We start from the raw sequence: 19,106 nt of genomic DNA on the forward strand, positions 1-19,106 counted from the left end.
TTCTCTTTGCCCAAAATGTGTGCGCTTCCCCTGTATAAATAGCTTGAGTGTTGGCCACACTCGTGGCAAAAGTTCTAATTCCGATGCTGACAGTCTGGTGGCATGAAATTTAAGGCTAGATTTACGACGTAATTACCACTGCAAATTGCACTGGCCAGGAGCGAATTCAGTGCGACTGGGCAGACCCCTTAATTAGGATCTATTAGTTTATTAAAGAATCTTTTCAATTTATTAAATTTTAAATTATAGTTGAAACTGTCGAACTCATCAATTATATCAGCCAAAAAACTGAACATTTATGTCAAAAAATGGGTTTGAGATTTTTGACAATATTACAAAATACAGTTTTTTTTCGAAAATACTATTTTTTTGTCCGGTTTTTTAATCGTAACTTGGCTAAATCAAGACGTACAGCTAAAAGACTGACTGTTTTGAGCAGCTTGCTAAATATGGTAACGATCCCCATCACTTTAAAGGAAATAGATTTTTTAAGCAAATTTCACATTTTTTGTCGGGGGGTACACCATGTTCTTTTGAGAAATATCTTAAAAATGAACACTTTTTAGTTTTGAATGCCAGTTTATAGGAAATTAAACTACGAGCTCAACGAGCTATGACATTCAACATTCAGACTTTTACTTTTTTAGTAGCAAACAAAAAACGAGATACTTAGGTCGAAAATTGGGACTACGAATTTGTAAAAATTACGAAATCTAGATATTTATTTATTTTTATAATATTCCTTATGTATTCAAACGCCCCACATTGGGCGCTGAGATGCACCATTTTTGCAATTATAAAAGCTTTCCGGTTTCTTTTCCGGCTGAACGAAACGAAATTGATTTAAATAGCTTGCGGCCAAAGACCGTTTAAAGTAAAACTAAAAAAGTAAATTAAGTAGAGGCTTTATAGAAATCGGAGAGTGATGAAAAAGCTATGGTGTTTGCTCTTTTTGATAGGTATGTGCATTGCAGTCCTAGTACTTTAAAACAATGTAAGGCTTTTCTAAGGTTTTTCTAGTCCTCTGCTTGTGTCTGGCTTTGAGGATGAGGAATCGAATTGCTTCGCCCTGCGTGATGAAATATGTCCCAATGCCAACATTACCTTCTGGCTCTACACGTAAGTGGAGAAAAGGGTACCTTATAAGTTTATATGTTTTATAAACTTAAGCCCACAGAAAAGCAAAGCCAGAGGGAATAGAACTCTCACAATTTAACCTTCCCAAAGATGAATTTCTACCGCTCAAGCCACTCAAGGTGATAATACATGGCTTTAAGGGGCACCGCAATTATACTCCCAACATCCAGCTAAGACCTCTCTTCAATAACCTAGATATTAATGTCATATCTCTGGACTATCATAAGCTGGCCTATGAACCCTGCTACTCGGAGGCAGTCAACAATGCCAAATTCGTAGGTCGCTGTATTGCCCAATTTCTGGAAACTCTGCTGAAAAACAAATTGGTCAAGAACAAGGACCTTCATCTGATCGGTTTTGGTATTGGTGCCCATGTGGCAGGGTTCGTTGGTAATTTTATTTCCCAGCACAAGCTGGAGCACATCACTGCCTTGGATCCGGCCAAACCACTTTTCCTGGTCAAGGATAGGGCCCAAAAACTCGATCCCACGGATGCTAAATTCGTGGATGTGGTGCACACGGATGTTATGATGCTGGGTCTTCTGGAGGCTGTTGGCCATGTGGACTTTTACTTGAACATGGGTGTCTCGCAGCCCAACTGTGGACCCATTAATCTGAGTAATTAGTACATATTAATATACAATATTATATCATATCATGCTTCTTTTTCACCTTTCAGTGGAGACCCATTTCTGTTATCACAACCGAGCCGCGGATTATTATGCCGAATCCATTTCAAATCCTTCAGGATTCTATGGCTTTTACTGTCCAGACTTCAAGAGCTTCGCAACAGGGGTCTGCGTTCCCTCAAAGGATTTCGAGGTGATGGGCTTCGAGGTCCATCCAGAGTAAGTTGTATTTTAGTTTCCCAAAGGCTTTTGAGATATCTTTTATTTCATTTTAGGGCCAGGGGCAGGTACTTTTTGGACACCAATAGTATGCCGCCTTATGCCATGGGCTATAACTTAAAAAATCTCAATCGCCAACTGAAAGGTCGCACTTTCATAAACGATGATATGATAGATAAATTTCTTGAAACAAATGATGAAGCTTGAGGTAATAAAGTAATTTGTTTGGGAAGAATATTCAAGGGGTAGTTTTTTGAGTTAAAAGAGATAAATTTTATAACAACATTAGGTAAATATTTTTCAAAATGTTTAAAAATAGCTAAACGAAATAAATAGTAATAAATGGTACGAAAATATAAAAATAAATTGAAAAATATGATTTCGAATACTACAAAAATACATTTTATGAGTCCAACAATGATTGGCACTTTAGGTTTTGACCCCGTTCTTTCTATTTCAGCCCGTAAACTATTCCAAAAACTTATTCTTGCGCCCAACCTTAAAATGCAGGCCAAATACCTTTGACACACACACTCAGGCTGGGGTGAGTGCGGCCCACCTTTGCAATCAACAGGAGGAGCACCACCGGCAGCCATGTCAACAACTCGTTTGGCCAGGTGACAGATGCCAAGAAAAAGAAAATGTAGTGTGTGCGGGGTGTGCCTGAAAATAAAAGTACAGGGAAAGCATTTTCACGCGCCTTTGCCTTTTCATTTGAAACGAAACATAATGGAATTTCGTCGGTTGCGAGGGGCGGCGGTAAATGAAACGAAAACGAAACCAAACTAAACGAAACGAAACTAACGTGAAACTAGCAGGCAAACAAGTGTTTGCATTCCGTCGCCAAGAAGCGACGACAGACTCCAAATCAAAACAGGCGACGGAGTTTGATCGATAAAAAGTCAAACGACTGTGCTGGGAGCGCCCAACTCGGGGCTAATCAGAATCAGAACGGTGTAAACAGTAAGTTGTTGGTTGGTTAGCAGTGCAGAGCTACGCAGGACGGTCGCAGGAGGATCGCCATGGAGGAGCTGCAGGACGCCAGCATCCACCACATGACCGCCAAGGTCATCGCGGCCATCAAGAACACCAAGAGCTACGAGCCCATCTACAAGGAGCTGCAGAAGCTGGTCTGCAACCCCAGCGTGGACACCCACGACATGCGCAACACCCTGGAGGACGCCATCAAGAGCGCCGGCCTGGAGACGGAGATCCGGAACATTGTCTACAACTTGGTCAGGAGTCGGTTGGCCAGGCCCGACGACAAGTCCCTCGCCAACAAACAGGCGGTGGGTACCACTTTAGATTTAATAAATTAGGGATTGTTTTCGAAAGAGGTTTCGCTAGCAAACGAGGTGGTTTATTATAAATTACTCATCTTAAAAATCATTACATTTTGAAAATACCTTTTGCAACTTCTCTTTTCTATTTCTATCATTCTAAATTCTTAAGGTCACCGAGTTATAATTTTCGAAAAATATTTCCCTTTTACCTAAGGACCTTTTTCTTCTTCATTTGTAATCAGATTTTAATCTCGAAATGTTAAAACCAATTTATATTTAAAAAAAAGAGAACCAACGCAATTATCTAAAATGAACTTTATCATCTTTCAACCAAGAAAACCTTAGTCTTTTCTATTTCTATCATTTCATCAGTCTTACTTCTAGAAAAAAATTAAGTTTTGTTTTTAAGGTCTTAAGTTTATAATATATAAGAGAAATATTATGTTAGTTCAATCCGAGTCATCCCAGAGTGGCAAAACCATGGAGCATTCAACAAGCTCCTTAACTTTTTGGACTTTAGTAATGAAATTTAACCTTTATGTTGTACTTCAATTATGCTGCCCCTATCCATCTCACAGAAACCCACCGTTAGTGATCCCCTGGGCTATTTGAAGAGGGCCGGAGTTCTTTGGGATCGAAGGGTTAGAAAGAGTTTGAATGCCATGTGCACAGAGCTGAAGGTTCCACTGCATGGGCAGCCCAGGATCAGTGCCGATCGGGAGGACTTCATGGCCAAGTGGAATGAACTGAGCAACTACAATATGGGTGGGCTACTTTTGTTATTTAAAATCCAGCAATTCACTATCTTAAAATTTACAGATCTGGCCAATTATAGACCAGTTTATGCACCAAAGGATCTTCTAGAGGTGCTTCTTTCGCTAAAAGGACCCGCCAAAACCACCGAAAATACAGAGTGAGCATTGTTTAAGACCCTTTGCAATATTAAAATACATTACTTTCCCCAACAGCCAAATCCCCCAGTGGGAGTTCTCTCATATAGCTTTGCCCGTGAAGAATTTGTTTGAACTGCGAGCCCATTATGCGGATCTCCTGCGAAGTGATAGCTATTTGGGAGTGCCCGATCTCACGGTTCAGTGTCAGAGGATTCTGGAGGGGAGGCACGCACCCATGTGCCAGCAGTTCCTGAAGAAGGGCTGCACCCCGGCTCCCTATAGAGGGGCTCTATGGGCCTCCGTGCTGGACAGCAAGTTGCACGACTATGTAATAGAATCACCTATCCTTCTGACTGACAGACCTATAGAGGTATTTTTTCACTTAGGACATTGACTACTGGCAGAAGCTGCGCAACGCTGTCTGGACCACCGACCACATCGTGGACAAGCTGGTCTTCAAGGACATCCAGCTGACGGCCTCCAACGACGACCAGTACTTTGTGTTCGAGGACGTGCTCTACCAGGTGCTGCTTTGCTTCTCCAGGGACACGGACATCGGCGGCTGCGTGGAGTACGAGGCGTTCCCGGTGAAGGGCAAGACGTACGAGGGCCCGCCCTCGGGCGTGGTGCCCTTCCACGGCATCTGCATGTTCGCCGCCCCCTTCTGCTACCTGTACGACTCGCCGGTGAACCTGTACTACACCTTTCGAGCCTTCTACATCCGCTACTGCCATCGCCTGACCACGATCAATACGCATCCCCAGGGCATTGTCAGTCTGTGCCTGCTGTTCGAGAAGCTGCTGCAGACCTACGAGCCGCAGTTGTGGTCTCATTTCCGGGAGCTGCAGATTCAGCCGTGAGTTGGGATTGGGGCATCTTCTGGATATCCAACCTCATATATCTAATATATCTTCACAGGCTAAGAGTCGTCTTCAAATGGCTCATGCGCGCCTTCTCTGGACACTTACCTCCCGACCAACTTTTGGTTCTCTGGGATCTGGTGGGTAAACCTTTGTTATCTAAGCCCTATCTATCCCTGTCTTCCCTTTGCAGATTCTTGGCTTTGATAGCTTGGAGATTCTTCCCCTTTTCGCCATCATCATCCTGAGTTTCAGAAAGGAGAGCATCATGCAGGTGGCCTCCTTGGACAGCATCGAAGCCATCCTGGCGGATCTGTCCTCCATCAAGGTGCTGCCCCTAGTCCAACTGGCCCTTAGTCGGGACTGAAAGTGTGGTCCTCACTCCTCAGCTAGTTACAAAATTTATGTATTACAAGTGTTGAAAAAATAAAGTTATTGGAATTGTAAAATAAATATTTCATAAAAATGTTTAGGGTTTGTATAAAGATAAAAGGAGATACATATGTATTTATTTGCGCTCCACAAATTCCAGCCAAACGCCTCCTTTCAAAGCAGCCATAAAGTAGGTGTCATCAAACTGATTATCCTTGCGGGTTTTGGGATTAACCTTGATGTCAAAGTTCCGCAAAATTTCCACCAGAGCGGCCTTTATTTGGGTTTGGGCAAAACGCATGCCTGAAATAAAGAATTGTTTTTGGATTGATACTATATCTTTGTCTAGGTCATCCTAACCCACCTGGACAAATACGAGGTCCATCACCAAAACCGAGGTATACACCCTGATCCCTGTACTTCTTAGAACCACCATTGACATCCAGGAACCGCTGGGGCTTGAAGGACTGGGGATCTTCGTAGTACTGGGAATCGTAGTGCAGGGCATTGGCCGGAATGATGACCACATCGCCGGGATAAACCTTGACGCTAACTCCATTTTTGTTTAAAAACTCATAGGGCTCAGTGACCACCTTGCGGGCAGCCAGCAGAGGAGAGAAAAGTCGTAGGGTTTCTGGAATTTCAAATAGCCTCCTTAGTAAGTTTATGGATTATGAGCTCCTGAGCTCCCAACTCACCATGAATGCAGGCCTCGATGTAGGGCAGTTCGCTCAGCTGTTCAAAGGTCAGCTCGGCAGTGCCGACTTCCTCCCTCAACTTCCTCTGCTCCTCAGGATTACGTCCCAGCAGGAGAAGTGCATGGGTGAGAACCTGAGCAGTGGTCTCAAATCCGTCCGTAAGGAAAGTCATGGTATGCGAAGTCAACTCCACAGCGTCCAGACCCTTCTTCTCCTGCAACTGCAGCATGTAGTTGAGGAAGTCGTCGCGCTGCTGTCCCGGATTCTCCCGCCTCACTTGGATGCACTTCCTCATGATGTCGTAGAAGAACTCCTCCACATCCTTGGCGAATAGGCCAACGCTGTAGAAGTTCCGGATTGGCGGCCATAGATTGGCCACCACAGTGTAGAAAATGAAGCCAAAGGACTGCTCAAAGACCCTCTTGATCATTCCCACCAGAGGAAGGGGATTATCTGTGAAACTCTGGGCGGAAACACCCAGCACACAGTCGGAAACCACTTCGGTGGTGTAGTGCAAACACATTTCCTTGGTATTCAGACCATCCGAGGAGGCCATCTTTTGTTGCTTCTTCAGGTATTCCACAAACTTTTTGCAAACGCGCTGGGTGACTGCGTAGGCAGCTTTGACCTTAGGTTAAAACGGACCAATAAGTGGTTGTACTTATAGGAAATAAGGCTAGACTTACTCGATTGGCCGAAAGTCCGGGTGTGACCTCAGTACGTCTTTCCTTCCAGGACTCACCCGTCAAAACGAAAGGATTGTTGGCCAGTATCTTGTCCACCTTTTTGTTTGTCTAATGGGAATATCATATAGAGTACGCTCTTAAGATACTACACTTTCCATAACCACTTACATACTTAGCCATCTCATTGTCATGAAAGCTTCGAAAGTCAGTAACTAGAATCTTGTGCACATACTCCGGACTTGTAACCAAGAGTTGTGGTATCCTCGTCTGAAACACCCCCACGATGCTATCGGTGTTTTTGTACTGCCTGACCGAAGAGCAATCAGTAAAAAGTTGGTGTACTATCTAGTATAAACTCACTCGTAGATCTCGTCTATGTCGTAGACCATGTTCCGCTTCTGGGTGAAAACGCTGGGAAAGCTGCCCACAAAGGGCCATGACTTGGCGGAGGGGATGCCGCGCTTCTTCCAGTAGTTAAAGTTCCAGGTCAGGAAGACATAGATCAAGGCCAGAAGGGCCGCGATCACGAACAGAGCCGTAGAAATGGGACACATGGCACAACCGCTCGCGAAAGCGGATGAAATCAGACTGAGCTCAATTGGGCAACCTCAGTCGTTTAAATTGAACTTGATATCAGTCAAGTGGGTGCCCAATGGGAGCCAGATGGACCCAGCAAACATTAAATTGGCGACACCACCAGACTTTTGATTCCCATAAATAGCTATGGTTCTGACACTGCGATAAGAACTGATTGCGTTATCAAGATCAAGGAACATCAAATGTGTATTTCTAGGTCACCAGGTACAGATTAAAGAAGATAAAGAGGTTTTTAGTGATTATAGACTCGCTTTTAATTATTCATTTACATACATTTCTTTTTATAATGTTTATATCAATATAGAGATATATTTATTATGTTGCGGGATGAGTTTATTTCTAACTTATCAGCTTTAGTTGTGATAGGAAAATAATTTAAAGCTATGAAAAGATGATATAATTTCATGAAACATTGTGACACTACAAGAAAGTCACTTCACCAACATGCTAATTACATGAATTATTAAAATCAAGGGCCAACAAATGTAAATTTCTAGGTCGCTAAGTACAAATTAATCGCGATAAGAGTGCAATTGAAACCATATAGTTGCGTTGATAACGAGTACTCATTACTTGTAGAGTAAATGGTTATATAAGATTGTTTGGAAAGTATGTAATTATGGAGATAAACGGTCTGTGACATGTGATAACCATGCGTATCCTGAAAATAAAAAGTATATACAAACTTATCAGCTTATAAAATGCACTGATATCATTTTGAAAAACTACCAGCATATACTGCTATTTCAGGAAATGTTGCGATACTTCACGGGCTCCATAACACTATCAACCACCTATCAAAAATTGACCATGCCTCGGCAATAACTTAAGCTTCTAAAGTACCCTGAAAAATGATAGTAATTTTATTTTATAGTGCACTTTAACAACAAGGTGCTTAATGGAAATTTTTTGTCAGCAATCAGCAATGTTAGTTAGAACAATTACAGAACTTAAAACGAATTATTATCGGTCCTTAAAGTCCAGATAAATTCCACCTTTCAAAGTGGCCATAAAAAAGGTATCATGTAGCCGATCATCCGAACGGGTCTTTGGATTAACTTTGATTTCGAAGTTTCGTACTATTTCCACCAAAACGGCCTTGAGTTGGGTCAAGGCAAACCGAATGCCTGAGAAGGAGAGATGGATTTTATAAAGACGTTATTAGTTCTCTTTTCATATGGGTACAGCGTGACCAACCTGGGCAGATGCGCGGTCCATTGCCAAAGGGAAGGTAGACCCCCTGATCCCGGTACCTCTTCACACCCCCGTTAATCTCAAGGAATCGCTCTGGCTTGAATGCCTGTGCATTCTCATAGTACTGGTGATCGTGGTGCACTGCTTTCACCGGGATGATGACCACATCCCCCGGATTCAGTCGCAGAGTAACTCCATTCTTGTTCTCAAAGTCGTAGGGTTCGGTCACCAGCTTTCGAGCAGCCACTTGTGGTGAAAACAAGCGCAAAGTTTCTGCAAACATATAATATGTGGTTATCCATAAGACATAATTTTCACCGGGAGTATCTAACCATGAATGCAGGCTTCTAGGTAGGGCAGTTCGGTCAGCTGCTCGAAGGTCAGATCCCCAGTGCCAATCTCCTCACGCACCTTTTGCTGCTCCTCGGGATGGCGTCCCAGCATCAGTAGGGTGTGCGATAGGACCAGGGCCGTGGTCTCGAATCCATCTGTGAGGAAGGTCATCGTATGGGCAGTGAGTTCGGCCGCATCCAGACCCTTCTTCTCCTGCAACTGTAGCATGTAGTTGAGGAAGTCGTCTCGCTGCTGTTCCGGCTTCTCCTGCCTCAACTTGATGCACCGCCTCATGATATCGAAGAAGAAGTCCTCTGCCTCCTTGGTGAAGAAGGGCACGCTGTAGAACCTGCGGATCGGTGGCCAGATGTTGACCAACACGCTGTAGAGGATGAAGCTGAAGGATGAGTTGAACACCCGCTGGATCATCCCCACCAGCGGTGTTGGGTGGTCGGTGAAACTCTGCGCAGAGATTCCCAGGACACTGTCAGAAACCACTTCGGTGGTGAAGCAAAGGGACAGTTCCATTGCATCCAATCCCTGAGAGGAGGCCATCCTTTGCTGCCGCCTGATGTAGTCCACAAAGCTTTTGCACACACTCTGCGACACTGGGTAGACGGCCTTTATCTTTGCATAGGGGTAATTTAATCAGGTTTTTTTTGGAACCAAAGAATTATGCAATCTCACTCGATTGGGTGTTAGTCCCGGCGTGATCTCCGCCCTCCTCTCCTTCCATTCCTCGCCTTTCAGCACGAATGGATTGTTGCCCAGAATCTTGTCCACACTTTTGTCCACCTATTGTGGAACTTTAATTCATTAAAGTTCTGCGCCAATCTGTTTCCACTTACGGAATTCCCCCTTTCATTGTCATGGAAGCTACGGAAATCGCCGGCGTAGATCTTGCTTATATAATCCGGGCACATAACCAGCAGCTGGGGACGCCGTGTGGTGAACACACCCACTACTTTTTCCGTATCTTTATACTGCCTGCGAGGTAAACAAAATGTATAACCGCAAACACTTTATTTTATCCCACGTACTGATAGATGTCGTCGATATCGTAGGCGACGTTCCGATTCTTAGTGAAAATGCTGGGAAAACTGCCCACGAAGGGCCAGGAGGGGGCTGTCTGGATGCCTCGCTTCCTCCAATAGTTGAAATTCCAGGTGAGGAACACGTAGACCAGGGCCAGAAAGCCTGTTATAAAGAGCAACGCACAGCAGATCGGGCACATGGCACAACCGATCTATGGGGCAGACGGAAGGCAACTGAACTGAACCGACTTTCGGCGTTAATTGAACGTGAATTGAAATAAATTGATAAGTAGTAGTAGTATGCCCAGTATGAACTATTTTAACAGCTTGAAATGGCCGCAAACTAAATGTAATTAAAAATTGTATAGAAAATGTAATGGAAATTAAATCCTTTAATTTTGGCTGTAATGGAAGTATTTATAATAAAGGCTGAAATAGTTGAAAGTTCAAGAAACTGAAATGTTGTGCACTAGCAACATGTTGCCATCGAACCATGTTCGAAGACGATTCAAACACAAGTTTGTATCTTCAATTCTTTTCCATAAAGCTTTCTCACATTAAATCGGTATCATAAATCATTTATAGTCATAGTCGTTATCTGATTTTGGCCACTTTTTATTCGATGGCCCTGTACCTCCTTCAAACCACCTCCTTCCCCTAAAAGACACCTTGTTTTTATTGTTTTTTTCTTTAATAATCATAATGCATATAAAGGTACAGTTGTTCACAAGAAAGGAAATCTTAAAATGCTACATAAATTATATTAACTCGATAACGGCTCATATTTTATAACCAGATAGAAGCAGCAAAGTACACAAATTTAACATTTAAATCAAACTTAATTTAATACGTAATAGATCGCATAGGACTAATAAATAAATGTATGTATTTTCTCAATAATTGCTCAAGCTTTAAATAATAAAAAATAGTTGTAATAAACAAGTTGGGTAAGTATAAGGCGAGTAGAATTAGGTATATCAAAAAATATTAACAACAAAATAGGTAATTTATTACTGGATGGACTTGCGTCGCTTGTCTATTTGCAAATTGCAATTTTACGATTTTTTTTCAAAGAGTTAATCTTTTGTTTTATGAATTCAATTTCATTTTTGTATACGCATTTTACATTTTTCTTTACATAGAAAATTTGTTGGTTGGTTTAGCACCGGCATAGGACACTTGCTTCGTTTTGTTCAATGCTCGTGGCACGCACGTTCCCCACTCCCATTTCTCGGGTGAGAGCAGGCCGGGATGGTCAATGTCTATGGGTAATTTGGAAATGAGTTTCAGGAATGCTTTGAAATGTCTAGCCCCCATTGCCGGGCTGGAGTTCAAGGATCGGGGGAGAACACAGTGTCCTGTGGCTGGCGCACTGCAGGATCTCCCTTCCAACCCTCGGCCGTGGGAGAGAACTTGGCCTTGGGCGGGGTTATCCTTTGGCAAGGGGACTTTGGGGGCCAGAGTCTAAGAGGTGGCCAATGCATCTGATGCACTGCATCGCCCTGAATTTGGGAGAAGGACGAGCAGGGAACAAGATGCACTGGCCACCCAGTAGTTCTCCAGGCGATTGGTCTATGTGGGTCATGATTTGTCTTGGGATTCGTCGCCTCCTCTAGCCCATCCATGGCAGCCAGGACTTGTGCTTCCATTCTGCAGAAATGTTCCACGAAATCTGCAGGATCGCAATCGCAACTCCTGGCTGTCATGGATCTCTCTTGTGGGAAACCGTGCGTTGATGAGTAAAATTTTCGTGTGCGTATTTTGATTTTCGTTTTAGCTTAGTTTTTTTATATACAAAATGTTTTGGGTTCTCTATAGATTTCTGGGATCATATGTCTCGGGATTATATGAATATATAAATTGTTTGCTGTGCAAATATATATGTATAATGTATATATCGTTTTACAAAATTTTTCTTTTTCGTTACTTTTCGTTAGCTTGAATAGTTAGTTCATTCTCTTTCTTTCACGTGTTTCAAGTGTTCGGCTTGTCGAGTCTGTTCAGCAGGTTATGTACAAATTGGTTGTTTTATTAATGCCTCTAGCTATGGAATCTCTACAAAATTACATACAATTACAAAATGTGATAAACTACGCAAATTTGCAACTCTTCCACTTCATTACACAAGGCAAACTTTTTTTTGAATTTTCTTACAGGAATTTAGCTTACAAAAGGCATCGTTTCGTATCTCTTGGGGACTGATTTCAACAGTTTTATGGTTAGGGTTTGGGGGTTTTTGGTTTTGTGTTCTTGTTCATTGCTCCATTGCACTAATCCAAGGCAACTCGACAGCCTTACGTGGGCGGCGGTCCGTGGGGATAGGACAGCATGGGCTCCAGGCTGCGCGCAAAGGTGTTGGAGAACATGCAGGTGTAGTCCTCACCGTGGGGCACCAGAGTGGCCACACCTAAAAGCAGCAGCATGAGCGCCTGAATGGGCAGGGAGGCACGTGCAACGCGGCCTAGGAACCGAGCACCGCGCGCCAGCACCGTGGTATTGATGACATCGCCATCGACAGCATCGCCATCGGTGTGGCTATGGGTTGGAAAAGAAATCCATTAGTTCATATATCAAATAGCACTTCAGTATCTACACAAATCATGCATCTACTGGGGGATACACTACACGTGCTCCTTGTTTTACCACTATAAAGTGCTTAAGTTGCTTAAAACAAAGGCAAACTAACTACGTTGCATGGGTGTAACAAAACTTAAAATCAATTTCTATAGATATTTACTTTGCGTTTTCTGTGTTTGGTGCGGCGGCCTGCATAGAAGAGGTTGATAATGTAGTATTATCCAAAAGCTAGATTGCCACAAAGAAAAAGAAAGAAAATAAATAAATTATAAATAAAAGAAATAAAAAGGTTTCAGGTTTATTTTTAATATTTTCTCGTTCGACTGCCAATTGGTTTCACTTACTTCTGGTGCGCTCACAAATCAACAAATAAAATCATATTTTTCAGGACAAATCCATTTTTTAACTGGAAACCAGGGTATGGGATTATTAGAAGGTCTTGGACTCACCTCACTCGACAACATGTGCAGTGGCACGCCAAGATTATCGCATTCGTAACCCAGGACGGCGCCCAGCTTGACGATGTAGATGCCGGATAGGCGACGCAGGGATTGGAGACGCAGGCGGAGATCGGTCAATCTGGAAAGGGTTCTGGAGCATTTAAAACATTTGCATAGGCCCTTGGTCTTCAAGATTGGATGAAGGGTTAGAATGGGCGGACGAAAGAATTTTGAGTACCAAAAAATACAACACAAAATAATATACGCAACGAAAACGGCAACACAAAATATGTGTAGAGGCAAAAACAAGTGATCGATTTGGTATAGTTGAGTAGGTAAAGCTGAGATACGATCTACTAGATAAAACCCAAGAAAGTTTAGTTTCGGGGAAGTTCCAAAAGGCTCAGCTATCTTTAAGGATAGGTTTAGTATAATTTCGAAGGGGTGGGGAATATAATCTTTGGGGGAAAGTTTCCGAAAGTATTGTGGGGGAAAGTGCAAAATGTGGGGGATATTTCAAATGTTAAGGAAGGCAAGCAATAAAAGCCATAATAATTTAAAATTTTTATGAAGGAATAGCACTTAGGTGAATGGTTGAAAAGTAGTACTAAAAGGTGTCTACAAAATTTGGGATATATTAAAAGTAACTACGGGCTCCAACTAAAGATTTTCAAAACTAAGATCAATAAGGTAACTAAAACTAGATAGAATGCATAGTTGATTTTCCGCCCAACTAACTTTAATCCTTCCCCTTGTAGAATCCCTGTTTCTGCTCTACGCTGAAGCGGCACCCACGAATCGTTTCGTTCCGCCCTCGGAACTGGCCACCTGGACACCTTACCTCTCGTAGGTGTGCTGGGACTGCTCCTCGGAGCCCTCGACGGAGCGGAGAAGCTGATCGGCGGCATCCTGCAGGCTCACCACCCGGGGCTCGCATCTTTCCAGTTCGGCTCGCAGATCCTTGAACTTCTTGAACTTGGCCTCCAGCACGGAGCGCTCCTCGGTGAGATCGACGGGCTCGGAAGCCTTGATGTTCTGCTCCGTGCTCTGCAGCCAGTTGACCAGCTCGTCGATGGTCTGGTGGAACTCACTGTTGCCCATCAGGGCGGTCTGGAGGAGACCCTGCCATTTGGTGGCATTGATGCACACATTGTTCCAGCGCTCGTTGTCCGCCTCCAGGCGTGAGCGCAGTTGCCTGGCCTTCTCGGTGTCCAGGGTGTGGGTGGCCAAGTGGTCACCGACCACGTTGAGGGAGGAAATGATCGACTTGTGACTCTCCAGATCCAGGAGGAACTCGCGATGATCCTGGGTGACGTCCTCCAGCAGCTCGATGTTCGAGGGCGGAGCAGACTGGGCCTTCTGGGTGCTCTCGGCGAACTGCAGCCACTGCTCCAGGCGCCACAGATCGTTGTCGATCTGCTGCCAGTTTCGCTGTGTGCAGAGCGGACACGTTAGCCGGCCGACCTCGCTAGAATGGGTGGAGAATAAGGTAACAAATTAGTAACCAATTAGGATAAATTAAAAATATATAAGATATGTTTATGATTATTATTTTTTTGTTAGCTTAAGCTTGCCTCGCCCAAAGTTCATTGGTCGGACTTTGGGCATTCTTGGCCTTTAGGCACATAGTTCCCAGCCCCTTGCTGTCCTCCACCCTGGAGCCTGGCTGCCATTTGCGGTTCGCTGCCAGCTTTTGTCTAGTGGAAAACCCCACACAGAACACAGGATCGGTTGGGACAGCAGGAGGCTGGGATACGGCCCACCAACAGGTAGATACACTTACTGTATGCAGTTGTACTTGTAGGATGCAGGTAGGTGGCACCTGGTGAGTTTGTCGTCGTGAATGCGCAGGTTCGAGTTAAGCATGGGTGAGTTTTTGGTTTGATTGGGTGTGATTATGCGTGTGCGTATTTTGACATAGAGAGAAGTAGGCAACAGCGAGATGGAAAGCAATAAAACAATTTGTTAGTCAATAAACAGACCCAAACACCAAGGGAAAATTCTGTTCGGTGAACCGAACATACCACAGAGCTTGCCAAACCAAAAGGTGTAAGAATCAACCATCATCTATCATAAGATTGTATTTTAATTAGGTGTATACGAACACAAGCCATCTATTATAATATGGTCCATTATATAGGATGCCGTTCGTCTTTTGGTAATTGATATACGAGCTTTTGAGACACAAGTTGGAAGGGAAATTCTATTATATGCCACTTTGACTCCATAAGTCGATCAGAAAAATATTGAATTTTGGGGTGATATTAAAGGTTTAGTTTTTAAATAATATAAAATACATAAACCAAACTATTAAATATAAAAAATGTTTTAAAATGACCGAAGGTGTTTTCTTGGTTCAGCAAGGTGTTCATTAAAAATATCCCAAAGCAGATATAAATACTATGTAAATAGCCCAACCTACCTTGCATTTTGATCGTGCTGCTGTCGCGCCTTCCACTGCGACTGCAGGGTATCGAAGCGCAACGTGAGCTCTGCCACGGTGTCCACCTGGGCGGCCTGGTTGTCCGCCTGGCACTCGGTGAGCAGCAGCTGGCTGAGATGCTTGACCAGCTCCGTGGAGGACTGGGCGTTGCCCAGCAGCTTGGCGATCTTCTGGGGACCCGGCTTGCGGGTCTTGTCCACCACCGTGCGCTGCAGCTCGTCCAGATTGTTCTGGCACTCGGCGATGGCCGTCTGCAGCTCCATGATGTAGGCATCCTTGGCGGTGATGGAGGTTTCCCGCTGCATCTGCTGGGCCTGGCGGAGTTTTCGCTGGGACAGGGTGTTGACCTGGACGGCGGCGTTGGCTGCTTCGGTAACTGGGACAGCGGCGGCGGCTGCCTGGGCTGCCCGGGTCAGCCAACTGGTCTTGAGGGTCACTATGCGGGTCTGCACCGTTTGCCAGAGGGTGGTATAGGCGGACACCAGTTCCAGCAGCTGTTTCAGCTGTGGCTGCTGCTTGGTCCTGGTCTTGGCCTCCTGGGCCAGGTTATCCGCCTGCTGGACATGTTGCTGGGCGTCCTGCAGCTTCTTCTCCAGGCTCTCCAGTCGCTGGAGCACCGCCTTTGGCTCCGCCTTGGAGGTCTGCTGATCCTCCACACTGGGCAGTTGTTCCAGGGCCTTTTGAATGGCATTCAGGGAGTTTGTGGCCTCCAGTTGGGCATTGTTGAACTCCCGCATGAGCTTGGCATCCTTGTCGATGGCGTCCAGCAGGGCATGGCAGCGTGGCGTCAGCTGGCGCCACATGCTGACCATCACCTTGGTGGGCAACGTCAGCTTCTGGATGTTCTCCGGCTCGACGCCGGCACTCATGGTCAGCTTGGCGTAGATCTGCTCCAGCTGGCGCAGGTTCACCGACTGGCTTTCCAGCTCGTCCAGCTTGGCACGGAGCTCCTTCTGCCTTTCCTCCAGTTTATGCTTGCTGTGGCTCTTTTGATCCCTTTCATAGCCTGCGATTTGGCTTTCCTGCTTGCCCAGCCAGTTCTTGTGCTCCGCAGTGAGTTTGATGAGCTGCTGGAGCAGATTCCAAATGGTCAGGATGCGGGCCTTGCGCTCCGCTGACTGACTGCACACATTCTTCCAGCGCTGCTCCAGATTCTGGGCCGAGGCAGCCAGGCCGGAGGTGTTCACCTGCGTGCGCCAGCTGTCGGCGTCGTTGAGCAGCATCTCCACCAGATTGAGAACCTCACCCACATTGCTGCTGTGGTGCTCGATGGAGCGCTGGATCTGCTCGTGCTCCTTCAGCTTGGCCTCGATCACGTTCGGGGTGTAGCTCTCGAAGTTCAGCGGCTTGTCCAGTTGGGACTCCACCTCGAAGAGCCAGGCGCGGATCAGGGCGATTCGCTCCTCCAGGCGGAGGAGGGTCATCTTGAGCTCACCAATCTTAGTGGCCTTCTGCTTGCACAGGTACTTGAGACGCTGCCAGCGATCGATGAGGGCGTCGCTCTGCTGCTGCACCTGCGATCTTACTTCTGGCTCGGAGTAGAGGGTGAGCAGTTCTCTGCTGGTGGACAGTAGCCACTCCCGTTCCTTGTCCCTCAGCTGCAGCTCGGAGTTGATTTGCTGCTCCAGCTGCTTTGCCGCCTGTTCGGGATTGGCCATGGCAGAGACGTCCGCATCCTTTTCCACACGCTGCTCCAAGCGCTGTAGCCACTGGGAGATGCGGTCGTAGCGGATCTGGTAGTTGGACAGCAGGGAGAGGCGCTCCTCGATCGAGTTGATCAGGTTGGCCAGCTGGTAGTCCAGATCGGCGTGCTGCTGCCAGAGCAGCCAGTTCCGTTGGCGAATGGTCTTCATGTCGTGCGGACTGATGCACTCCTTGAGCTCCTCCTGCGTCACCGTGAGGCTCTCCAGGGCGGGCACTTGGGCACCCAGCTGCACCCTCTGCGAGCGCAGGGCTCCCAAGAGTTGTTCAATAGCAGCGGGCTGAGTGGGCAGGGATTCATTTGGATTGGCATCCAGCAGCTTCTGAGCTGCTTCGAACTCCTGCTGCAACTGGTGCACTCGCTGTTCGTAGGTCTCCGATAACTGGGTGACGCGCTGCAGGAATCCTTGCCAGGTCTTGAGGGCGGCACGCAGGTTGTTGATCCGCTGGCCAATGCTGGCCTGCTCCATGCGCATGGCGGTGGCCAGGGCGTCATCACAGTGCCGGGCCAGCTCCTGCTGCTGCTCCTGCAAGGCCTTGCTCTGCTGTTCTCCCTGGTCGAGCTGCTGGATCATGGCATCCAGTCGGTGCTTCAGATGCGGCACTCGCTTCAGGTGAATGTATCGCAACTGGAGGGCATTGCGCTCCGCCTCCCGCTGGCGCAGCCAGTCCAAGAGGGCAGCCAGCTTCTGGCGATAGGCATTCCAGCCACTCACCCGCCGCTCCAGCTCGCCGTTTCGCTGCATGATCCTCGAGAGAGTCTCATTGTGCAGGTTGGTCAGGGCCTTGTACTGCTCCGACAGCTCCGACTCCAGTGGCGTTTCCGAGAGCACGCTCTGCTGCGAGATGAGCAGGTTCTGATGGATGGCGCACAACTGCTGCTGCTCCCTCAGGCTGCTGTAGTCTTCGGGAATGGCGCAGGAGAGGAAGGACTGGACGTGCTGGAGGTACTGCCTCCACAGTCGCAGGGCCTCGGAGCTGTTCTGGCTGCGGGCGAGTCGCGTGGACAGGCGGTGGTATTCCTGGAAGGTGTCCTGGAATATCTTCTGCCACAGGGCCAGCACCTCCAGGACGCCATCATCATCGACGGCTCCGGCTGCGGAAGGTGCCACCTCGTTGTTCTGATGGCGCTCCTTCAGCTGACGCAGTTGCTCTTCCGTTCTGGCCAGCGTTTGGAGGTGGGCTCGCAGGGCGGCCAGCTGCTCCTCGCTTTCTTTGGGATTCTGTGGCGCCTCTCGGGAAAGGTCCTGCGAGGAGAAGAAATCACAGTTAATAAATGTTTTCCACTGGTCAGTTTGTTGTGTATTCTTTTGGCATCGCTAATTGGCCTGACCCTAATATGGCTGCTCGGCTGTCTCCGGTTACGATTCGTCGTCGTCGTCGTCTGTCTGTCTGTCCACTCCATGGCTTCCACAACAATGGCAAGCGGCGTGTGGCGGATTGCAACTCTTTCCGCCAACTGGCAATGACCTCATGCCAACGACACGCGCTCCCAGTGGCCAACTTCAATTGTCTGAGGTGTCGATGAGGGGCAGGGGAAGTGGTTGGAGTTGGGCTTGGTTTGGGATCGGGAGTGGGAGTGGGGGAGGAGGGCAGTCCAAACTGGTTGGCATGTGCCATGCAAATGAGTCCACAGTGGGGCAAGGTGGCTGGAAAACCCCACCAATAAATGCCCAATTTGGTAAGGTAAGTTATTGGCGGCATTTGTATGGGTCTTATCAATGAAGTCGATCGTAAACACCCCGAACAGTTTTATGATCGTAAATCAAACAAACTTCCGTTGCTTTTATGGCGGCTTTGATTTTAATGGCCAGCTATATATAAACTTTTCATAGTTTAAGCAACTTGTCCAAGAATAGTTTAGTCATCAAAGAAGTATATCTTTTATGTTCCTTGATAACAGGTTACCATATCCCAAGTTTAGGTACCCCCAAGCTACTTTAAAATGATTACTTCCTCATATATTTCCTAACAAAACGCCAATAAGTTTAGAAACAAAGGACATGCAGT

The 19,106-nt window shown here is 46.2% G+C and overlaps 5 protein-coding genes across 31 annotated transcripts in view; 2 read left to right on the forward strand and 3 right to left on the reverse strand.

The window, feature by feature from the left end:
* Positions 1–723: 723 nt before the first annotated feature.
* On the forward strand, positions 724–2,748 carry LOC108028923 (inactive pancreatic lipase-related protein 1). 3 transcript variants are annotated; one of them, XM_050885452.1, is made up of 6 exons: positions 725–959; positions 1,011–1,119; positions 1,178–1,755; positions 1,817–1,985; positions 2,042–2,193; positions 2,446–2,748. In XM_050885452.1, exons 1-5 carry the CDS (start codon positions 926–928, stop codon positions 2,190–2,192), a joined length of 1,041 nt encoding a protein of 346 aa, XP_050741409.1. In that variant the 5' UTR covers positions 725–925; the 3' UTR covers position 2,193; positions 2,446–2,748. The 3 variants fall into 3 exon arrangements, with proteins under 3 accessions (XP_050741408.1, XP_050741409.1, XP_043949988.1); XM_050885451.1 differs by lacking the exon at positions 2,446–2,748 and having other exon boundaries at positions 724–959; positions 2,042–2,222; XM_044094053.2 differs by lacking the exon at positions 2,446–2,748 and having other exon boundaries at positions 892–959; positions 1,021–1,119; positions 2,042–2,222.
* Positions 2,749–2,857: 109 nt separating this feature from the next.
* Positions 2,858–5,491, forward strand: LOC108029063 (TBC1 domain family member 19). 2 transcript variants are annotated; one of them, XM_017101132.3, is made up of 7 exons: positions 2,858–3,274; positions 3,847–4,033; positions 4,088–4,181; positions 4,237–4,489; positions 4,548–5,017; positions 5,080–5,161; positions 5,215–5,491. In XM_017101132.3, exons 1-7 carry the CDS (start codon positions 3,008–3,010, stop codon positions 5,386–5,388), a joined length of 1,527 nt encoding a protein of 508 aa, XP_016956621.1. In that variant the 5' UTR covers positions 2,858–3,007; the 3' UTR covers positions 5,389–5,491. The 2 variants fall into 2 exon arrangements, with proteins under 2 accessions (XP_016956621.1, XP_016956622.1); XM_017101133.3 differs by lacking the exon at positions 2,858–3,274 and adding an exon at positions 3,663–3,787.
* LOC108029064 (probable cytochrome P450 28d1) lies at positions 5,454–7,368 on the reverse strand. Its single transcript, XM_017101134.3, has 6 exons — positions 7,138–7,368; positions 6,946–7,084; positions 6,778–6,885; positions 6,092–6,719; positions 5,758–6,027; positions 5,454–5,696 (listed from the first exon to the last, which is right to left on the reverse strand). The coding sequence occupies exons 1-6, from the start codon at positions 7,329–7,331 to the stop codon at positions 5,530–5,532; spliced, it is 1,506 nt and encodes a 501-aa protein (XP_016956623.1). The 5' UTR covers positions 7,332–7,368; the 3' UTR covers positions 5,454–5,529.
* Positions 7,369–7,603: 235 nt separating this feature from the next.
* Positions 7,604–10,170, reverse strand: LOC108028954 (probable cytochrome P450 28d2). Its single transcript, XM_017100992.3, has 6 exons — positions 9,942–10,170; positions 9,750–9,888; positions 9,589–9,696; positions 8,901–9,528; positions 8,572–8,841; positions 7,604–8,501 (listed from the first exon to the last, which is right to left on the reverse strand). Exons 1-6 carry the CDS (start codon positions 10,133–10,135, stop codon positions 8,338–8,340), a joined length of 1,503 nt encoding a protein of 500 aa, XP_016956481.1. The 5' UTR covers positions 10,136–10,170; the 3' UTR covers positions 7,604–8,337.
* Positions 10,171–11,939: 1,769 nt separating this feature from the next.
* Positions 11,940–19,106, reverse strand: part of LOC108028949 (muscle-specific protein 300 kDa) — a 108,203-nt gene continuing 101,036 nt past the window's right edge. For 17 of the 24 annotated variants that reach the window (XM_050885730.1, XM_050885735.1, XM_050885720.1 and 14 more), the window contains 6 exons: positions 15,375–18,343; positions 14,736–14,774; positions 13,794–14,420; positions 12,962–13,103; positions 12,673–12,740; positions 11,940–12,470 (listed from right to left, as the gene is read on the reverse strand). In XM_050885730.1, coding sequence (XP_050741687.1) covers positions 12,230–12,470; positions 12,673–12,740; positions 12,962–13,103; positions 13,794–14,420; positions 14,736–14,774; positions 15,375–18,343 — 4,086 coding nt within the window. In that variant the 3' untranslated portion in view covers positions 11,940–12,229. The remainder of the gene's footprint in view (positions 12,471–12,672; positions 12,741–12,961; positions 13,104–13,793; positions 14,421–14,735; positions 14,775–15,374; positions 18,344–19,106) is intronic. The other 7 variants (XM_050885732.1, XM_050885731.1, XM_050885728.1 and 4 more) reach the window with 3 other exon arrangements.

The sequence above is a fragment of the Drosophila biarmipes genome, chromosome 2L (assembly GCF_025231255.1).
Source record: "Drosophila biarmipes strain raj3 chromosome 2L, RU_DBia_V1.1, whole genome shotgun sequence".
NCBI classification, from domain to species: domain Eukaryota; kingdom Metazoa; phylum Arthropoda; class Insecta; order Diptera; family Drosophilidae; genus Drosophila; species Drosophila biarmipes.

Excerpts from the sequence above, each read along its gene's own strand:
- LOC108028923 (XM_050885451.1), top strand. The coding sequence starts at position 926 with ATGAAAAAGCTATGGTGTTTGCTCTTTTTGATAG. Across the intron at positions 1,120-1,177 it reads ATTACCTTCTGGCTCTACAC|AAAAGCAAAGCCAGAGGGAA; the intron begins GTAAGTGGAGAA and ends TTAAGCCCACAG. Across the intron at positions 1,986-2,041 it reads GGCTTCGAGGTCCATCCAGA|GGCCAGGGGCAGGTACTTTT; the intron begins GTAAGTTGTATT and ends ATTTCATTTTAG.
- LOC108029063 (XM_017101132.3), top strand. The coding sequence starts at position 3,008 with ATGGAGGAGCTGCAGGACGCCAGCATCCACCACATGACCGCCAAGGTC. Across the intron at positions 4,182-4,236 it reads AAAACCACCGAAAATACAGA|CCAAATCCCCCAGTGGGAGT; the intron begins GTGAGCATTGTT and ends TTTCCCCAACAG. Across the intron at positions 5,162-5,214 it reads TTTTGGTTCTCTGGGATCTG|ATTCTTGGCTTTGATAGCTT; the intron begins GTGGGTAAACCT and ends TTCCCTTTGCAG.
- LOC108029064 (XM_017101134.3), bottom strand. The coding sequence starts at position 7,331 with ATGTGTCCCATTTCTACGGCTCTGTTCGTGATCGCGGCCCTTCTGGCC. Across the intron at positions 6,886-6,945 it reads ACAATGAGATGGCTAAGTAT|ACAAACAAAAAGGTGGACAA; the intron begins GTAAGTGGTTAT and ends TATTCCCATTAG. Across the intron at positions 5,697-5,757 it reads TGGACCTCGTATTTGTCCAG|GCATGCGTTTTGCCCAAACC; the intron begins GTGGGTTAGGAT and ends TCTTTATTTCAG.
- LOC108028954 (XM_017100992.3), bottom strand. The coding sequence starts at position 10,135 with ATGTGCCCGATCTGCTGTGCGTTGCTCTTTATAACAGGCTTTCTGGCC. Across the intron at positions 9,889-9,941 it reads GATATCGACGACATCTATCA|GCAGTATAAAGATACGGAAA; the intron begins GTACGTGGGATA and ends TTTACCTCGCAG. Across the intron at positions 8,502-8,571 it reads TGGACCGCGCATCTGCCCAG|GCATTCGGTTTGCCTTGACC; the intron begins GTTGGTCACGCT and ends TCTCCTTCTCAG.